Here is an 8,204-nt window from a genome sequence, read left to right as displayed (position 1 = left end):
ATTTTTAATTTTTATTTTATATTTTTTAAAAATTATTACTTTTCAATTATTATTCTTCACTACAAAAAACGTGGTTTTTAAAAATATATATTTTTATTTAGATTATTTTTCTTAGTCAAGAGTAGTCAAGACTACTACAAGACCACTACTAAAATAATAGAACTTTCATTTTAAATTAGGGATACAAAAATCTTTATAGAAAAACAATACCTTTACGACTTTCATTAGTTTTATGCTGATGACAACCAAAACGATCTGGAAATGAGGAAAAACTGGATCCTACCACGTGATTTTTCAGCCAATAAAAATACTCCGACAATAAAAATCTTTTCATCTGACATGTAATACTAATTTGAAATAATGGAATCAACAACAAAAGACGATCTCGAAAAAAAATTTTTTTTTTCAAATTTTAATTTTATTTTACTTTGTATGTCTTTTCTCTTCATTTTCATGCATTGTCATCCAATTCTGAAAAGTGTGCTAAATTTGAAGTTTGTAGCTAGTCGGGAAGTTAGTTTAAATTCGATTACAAAATTCCACCCGGACAGACATACACGAAGGCAAGTTTATATAAACGTGGTAAAAAATGAACATTTTCTTCAGCTACTATGAACATTTCATTAGCATCGAGTAGTAGCTAAATGAACATTTCATTAGCTACTACACGAGTTTTACAGATTAACGTAGTTTAACCCTTTGACGCAAACTATGCATTAAACATTTTTTTTCTTCATACTTTTCCATTATGTTGTATTAATTTAGGTCAAAGTAAGTTAAAAATATTATACTTGGGACTTAAATAATTTAAGGTTAGGAAATGCTGCATGAAACACTGGAATCCTTTTCTATGTTGAAGTTAAAATATTCCAAACACGGCTTCCTATCAAGCACTAATTCTTCAAATTTGCAGTTATTTAGATTTAAGAGAAACAATTGATCATCGCTGAAATTTCTTTAATTTGTAAAATCAATTATTGATAAATTTTTGAACAAGAATGAAAAAAATGAAATGACAGGAATGAAAACTCCTTTTTTTGGATTTTGGATTTTAATACAAATATAATTACGATAATCTTATATATATTTTTAGTAGCTATTCGACTGTTTATTTTAGTTAGAAAATACCAAAACATATTTTTACTTGTAATTAGAGAGTCGGGAAGAAAATACATAATAAGGTAACTGACCCGTGTCTCATCTGCGTCAAATAGTTAATATGCAGGCATAAAAATGCATTTTTAAATTAATAATGTATACCATCAAGGTGAACAAACTTGTCTTGATTTTTCTTTACAATGTCAATAAGTAAATAATGTTTTTTAATAATTTTCAATTTTTTTATGATTGTCAATAAATAAATATTTTTTTCTTTTAAGAAAATTTCTTCTTACATTAAAAGTGTTTTTAAAAGCCTATTATGATATTTTACTTCCAGTTTAATAATTTTCGGAAGTAGCTCGTTAGCTTAGGGCAGTGTTCCCCAACCCCTGGTCAGCGGACCGGTACCGGTCCGTGGATCAAATGGTACCGGACCGTCCATTTCATTGAAACTGAATTTAAATTCCTAGGTTTATACCCCAAATTAAAAATAGTTCCATTAAAATTTTATTTATTTAAAAGAAAGGGCCCCTGAAGTTAGTGATATAAATTTTTTAATGTTTTAAAAAGTAATAAAAAAAAGGAAAAAAAAGAAAACCAATGCAACTATTTTCTCTTTCAATTAGTTTTAATTAAAAAAAGTCAATCATCATAACTGTAAATATCATAAATAAAACACGAAATTTACAGTGGGAACTAATGAAGAACTTCGTCTTCTCTCTCGATCGTGACTAATTGATTTAAGTAAGTTTAAGTTAAAGTGTTAAATCACTTTATTTTTAATTTTTGGTGTAACTGTATTTTATTTTGAAGGCATGTTTAAATACAATTAAATTAAAATTAATAAATCAAAATAACCTAAAATATAAACAATCAACGTTTCCCTTCCCCCTCTGCTTTCCGCAGATAAAATTATCGTTTTGTATACGATTACTTTAATTTATTGAAAGTTCATTCTTGTAAAGTTGGCATGTTTTATATAGTAGTAAATTAGTATTTAATATTTGTAGTGGTAGTTACACTATGCTTGTCTATAGTAATACTTTCTTGAACCATTACATTAATAAAATATATTCGATAAAGCCAGCCTTATCAATATCATCCTTTTATCAAAATGAAATCAAGAACTGAGTGCAAGAATAATCTATGGAATATTCCTATGTGTTTAAAGTAAATTAGCTTTAAAATTCATGTGTTAATAGTTGAAAATTACGATTTTGTCTTATCTTAATTTATTTATGACTAACTTTCGATTGGCAAAATCTATAAATCGCAGCCACTTACTGAAACTGTTCGAGTCATAGCGTTCGTGTTTGGAGTTTTACTTTATAGCTAAAACTGGAGATTTATAAGGTTATTTATCGACTGTTTGTCACCAAATATACTAAGTATCTTTTATAAATCCAAAAACACTCAAAAACTATCATTTGGATCCATCTTCCACTGATATCTCCAAAACTAAAAGACTTGGCAAAAAAAATTAACAGTATTTTTTTAAGTTCTTTCGCCAAGCAAAAAAAAAGAAAAAAAAACACAGATTCAGTGTCCTACATTTGAGGTAAAGGTATAATTTGAAACCATATATATATCTTACCCTAAAAATTTTCTAGGCCTTAGAATGGAACGAATGGCTGAAATATTTTAAAAGTTATTAAACATTTCTTAAAAATCACCGATTTTTTCCCGCTAGGATGAAATTTATCAAAACTAATGAGTAATTCTTAATTTTTGCATAGTTTTATGCGCTTAGAATAGAATGCACAACATTGGGATAACTTTTGGAATGTTAACAAATTATGTCAAAAAAGATTTCCATATTCACAAAACTGAGACTTTAATTATTAACGTTTCTTGACGTTGTAATATTGAAGTCTATTATATTGACGTTTTCAGCTATTTTATATATTTGGCTTAATTCCCAGAAGATTTTCCTGAAATGCCGCATAGGTGGAAGGTAAGGCACACCCTAAGAATTGAGAACTACATAGAATATTTCCCCAAAATAGTCATCGCATGCCACTGCTGGTAACATCCCGTCATGAACTGGCTGTTCATGCGCATTTAAAGCAGTATTTTTAATTATCTTATTTACGTTTTCCATTTCCTAGAAATTATTGTCATAAATTGCTTTCAAATGACTAATAAATAGCTGTTTTGTTATAGTTCCATGATTTGGTGACCAATGTGATTAGATCGATAAGATAATCACCAAATCATTGGATTACAAAAAAAAGCAGCTATTTATGGGATTATTTAAATGCAATTTTAGGCAATAAGACGTTAAAGCATCTTTGAGAAAATTTAATGTTTCAAATGTGAATGAAAAGCTAGTTTAAGACGAATAGGCGCCCCTAGCGAGGTACGATGACATTTCCAGATGATATCCTTTGTTTCCGATAACTTGCTATCCGATTCTTAATCCTCATTACGTGATCCACCTTTCCTCTAAGTTTGCAACAGTTGTATGGACTAACTATGTAATTTTACTTTGTAAGAACAAGAGCAATTTACACAGTTACTTACATATCTCGTGTGCATGATGTCAGCAGCGAGCAATTCTGCGTTGGAATATTTTCAACATTAGAAGAATCCACGAGATGTGTTAGATATACTCTTCGAATGTTTGGAAAAAGCTGTAGAATTAATCGAATATGCCAATGTTTCCCAAACTTATGACTTTTGTGTACCATTTCTAAATTTTTCGTAACCCTATGCACCACTAATAAAAAAATGAATGCATTTTTTACTATAAAAAAATTACACAAAAGTTAAAAATCACTACTGGCTGTTGACACCAGTAATTATTAACTGTTAAATTTGCAAAAAATAGCCAAAAGAAAAATACGTGATCGTAAATTTTCATGGCTAGCTTTGTTTTCAAATAAAAATTTTGGAAATTTTCGTTTGTTGCAAGATATTTTGCATAAAAAAGCGTACCCCCGCTAAACTGTCCCCGTACCCCTTGGGGTACACGTACCACACTTTGGGAAATACTGGAATATGAGAATGAATCAAGTAAAGTGAATTAAACAGTTACTTACATATCTTGAAGGTCAGCAGTGAGCAATTCTGCTTTACGTGGAATGTGTTCAACGTTAAAAGAGTCCATGAGATTTGTAAAATATACTTTTCCGATTTTTGGGTAAAGCTGTAGAATGAATAGAATATACTTGCGTCCATTTCCGCAAAATGTGTATAGAATCTCTTCATCGACTAAACCTTTTAAGTCAAGCCTCCTTCCTGCGCTACGCAAGAATTCTTTTTTATCTTCAATTTCATTTGTGATGTCCGTAACAGCAGCCATTTTGATGCAAAACCTTTCGGATACAATAAAGAATACTCTCAATGTTTTTTTTTTCAAACTGTAAGAATACATTAAACATAAACAACATAATATCATGATATATGATTTAAACATAATATCAAATTGCTCAAAAATTAGAGCAAAAAAAAAATATTTTTTTTTGTAACAATTAAGAACAATTACAATTTGAGTCTTGTGCATTTCGTTTCATGGCCAAAATGTAGAGTAATATTACACTATTAAAGTATCCCACAATATCAAAAGAGTCTTAATCAAAATATATGAATTTTATTTAAATATTTAAGCAATTAATTTAAAATGCTTCGTAACTTTTTTTTTTATCACATTTAGGAGTTTACTTTCTACCATATAAGACTCGTTTTTCTGATTAAAACCACATATTCGGAAGCTTGAGTCTCTTTGTTGTTGTTGTTGTTCATTTACGTCGCACTAGAGCTGCACAATGGGCTATTGGCGACGGTCTGGGAAACATCCCTGAGGATGATCCGAAGACATGCCATCGCAATTTTGATCCTCTGCAGAGGGGATGGCACCCCCGCTTTGGTAGCCCGACGACCTGCACGCGAAGTCGAGCACTTTACGGTAGAACAGTTTAACGAGGACCCATACCGCACACCCTCGGTCCCTACGCAGGCTGATCCAAGTGGTCACCCACCCGCACACTGACCGTAGCCAGTGATGCTTGACTTCGGTGATCTGCTGGGAACCGTGTCTTAACGATCAGTCCACTGCGGGACACTTGGGTCTCTAACATATAATATGCAAATAATGGTAAAAATAACAAAAGAACTATAATATTGGTTCCATAAACAAAAACCTTCCTCTGCGTCGAAACATAGTTAAACATTGAGTTTTACAGAGGATGCTTCTTGTTCGACTCTATTGGAGTCGAATCTATACTATATTTGCTTTTGTGTAATTATTTTCGTCGTTCTTTATTTTATTTTATTTTAGTTTATTTTCTCATCTTACAACCGGCGTTGAATAACAAACCCATTTTTGGGTTTACGACAATCAATGCTCAACCCCGAAGACTTCTAAATTTGAGCCCAACTCAGAAAACAAAGAAACTCCTGGATCAAGCATTGGGACAAACTTTTGGTGGAACTTACTCGCAGTTGTACTGCATGAAGAAGAAAACCACGAATACCTCCCATAGTTACTGATAAATCTGCCCTAGATTGGTTTGCCCCGCAGGTGACGCATGAAAATAATTAATTTTGGCCAAAAATAAAGCATTTTGTAAATGTGACTAGGCCTGAAATATCTTATTGTCATAAGCGAATGCATAAAAATAATTTTATTTTTATTCGTAAAAAAAAATTAAAAATAGTAAATAAATAAAATTGTAATTTATAACTGTCTTTCTAGTAGGCAATCACTCCTTACTTTCTTTTTCCCTTATTAAATGCAACGGATAAATGTATTTAAAAATAGGTAACTTAGCCAAATTAATTGTTGATTCTGTAACTTAAATGAAAGGGGGGAAATGAAAAGTTCGAAATTCAACTCGATCTAATCCTTCCCCTGATATTTTAAAAAGCAAAGAGTTCGTTTTTTTAGTTTAAAAAATTTGGTATCCATAATTGAGAAGTAGTACATTAAGTTTTGAACTGAAATTGTCACATCGAATTTCTGACACCAAAATTCTGTAAATAACTTTAAGTAAAGAAGTTTAATTCAAAATTAGAACAATAAAAAATTATAAGACAATTGTCTAATGTGGAACTAATAAATCTCCATAAAAACCCATATAACTTTTAATAAATCAAACTTTAAATATTTCGATTTCATACAGTTTAAAGTAATAAATAAATAAATTGATTAAAATACAACATTTACAATACCTCAGCTGCTTGCATTAATAAAATTCACTTCTCTTCCACCCTCAAAAATTAAAGGGGGGAGGAAGATGAGAGCTGAAGAAATAAAGCTATATGTGAAAAAAAAATCTTGGGAATTAATTTCTCTGTACAAAACACTTCATTCTTCACATTTGATATAACGATTCTGTTTTTTCGTTTCTTAAATAATTACCTTCAACCCATCATTGGTACATAATTTTAACTTAATTTAACAAGCGATCGATAAATATATAGTAAAGGCGATGATTACAGAACACCTTGCTTATATTTCATAAACTTGATTATTCTCACATTATCGAAACATGAAAATAGATCGACAATCAGAGGTCGATATCGATAACACCCAAAAGCGCATTCTGCAAGTGTTCTTACTAAACAATGTTTATAATGTAATAAATCTGATTGTATAGCTATATTACATTTTTATTACATAGTGTTTAATAAACTAATGTTTATTTAAAAGTAAAGGTTTCAATCATGTGTTACTACGTTTCTTAATTATTTGGTACTTTTGGGTTAGTAAGTAAATTCAACTATTTTTTTTTAAAATTTTATTAATTTATTTTATGGCTGATAGTCATTTTCTTTGTGATAAAAAAAATAGTTTGATTAATTTGCCCCCTGTTAACCGAAAAGTACCAATTTTTTAATTCATAAAAAAATGCATAATTTTCATCACATTGATTATAAATTACAATAAAATAATGAATTATAGTTGGAAAAAAACAGTAATTTAACTATTTACCGTAATATGATAGCACTGCAATGCGATCAAACGAAATGTTTGACTTTGCTGAATTTGACACCTTGTAGTCACCTTGCTATTAGTGAGATTACAGAAGTTCCGAAATATGTTATTTAAAACAAGTTGAGCAATATTTATCATTAATACATTTTACAACATTAAATATTTAAAACAAAAATACAAGACTGATATACCGTCAAAGTCAAAATAATTCTAATTAGCTGAAATGCTGGTACAATCCTATTTTATCTATACTTCGATCTTGATCATTCAACAAGGCACTTGATGGCGTTTGCGATATATATTTTTATAGAATAGTTAAGATAATATAAACACTAAATATAGAAAATATTTTATAACGACTAAATTTTTAAAAAAAATACTCAATTGCAATTGAAAATATACACGTTTTGTTTGATCTCACAAAAAGTTTCAACATTCGTTAAGTCTGATTGGGTCTAAAATTAATTTTTTTTCAAATACAAGCTAATAGGTAATAATGATAAAAATTTTAAAGAATTCAAATTTTGCAGAGCATTAAAAAATAGGCATACATACCCACTCTTGCGCTGCAAAATGCGTTCGATAAAAATGGCAATTTTTTTTATTGTTGTTTACTTATTTGTACGACATAAATTTGCAGGCTTGTCTGCGCAATTAAAACTTATGAACCTTTGTCAAGTAGAAGGACGGTGCGAAGATGCATCCAGGGTAACGGGATTCGAACCCGCTATCTCCACACTTCGCACAGTGTTTTGAGGGAGGTAAAACATGGCCAAGAAAGCCATGTGGTTTGTTCATTTTATTTATTTATTGATAGAATTACATGCAGGCTTGTGTTGAGCAGGTTGGACTGTTAGGGAGTTGGACCCTTGTTCGAGGGTTAGTGAGTTCGATCTTCATTTTATATTATAAAATAGTAATATAAAGGATGTAGGCCGGGTTAGTCTGGTTGGATTTGATTTGATTTGTTCATTTACGTCTCACTAGAGCTACACGATGGGCTATTTTATTTTATTTTATAATCGTCGTTGAAAAGCCGACCCAATTTCATGGGTTTACGACTACTTACGTTCAACTCCGTAGCCTTGTAATTTTGAACCAATCCAGAAGACAAGGAAACTCCTGGATCAGTACCCCCAGAGGTATTGATTTGTTGTGGGAACAT

General features: G+C 30.4%; 1 protein-coding gene across 1 annotated transcript in view; it reads right to left on the bottom strand.

Annotated features, from left to right (window-relative positions):
- The window catches only part of LOC107445971 (uncharacterized), a gene marked incomplete at its 5' end in the record, with an annotated part of 10,494 nt that extends 2,877 nt beyond the window's left edge, over positions 1–7,617 (bottom strand). The window contains 2 exon segments of the mRNA XM_071185404.1: positions 4,143–4,418; positions 7,595–7,617. Coding sequence (XP_071041505.1) covers positions 4,143–4,405 — 263 coding nt within the window.
- Between the last annotated feature and the right edge of the window lie 587 nt (positions 7,618–8,204).

Source organism: Parasteatoda tepidariorum, chromosome 9, assembly GCF_043381705.1.
Source record: "Parasteatoda tepidariorum isolate YZ-2023 chromosome 9, CAS_Ptep_4.0, whole genome shotgun sequence".
In the NCBI taxonomy this organism is placed as follows: domain Eukaryota; kingdom Metazoa; phylum Arthropoda; class Arachnida; order Araneae; family Theridiidae; genus Parasteatoda; species Parasteatoda tepidariorum.
The sequence above is the reverse complement of the archived record's forward strand: the minus strand, read 5'-3'. Positions and strand labels throughout refer to the sequence as shown.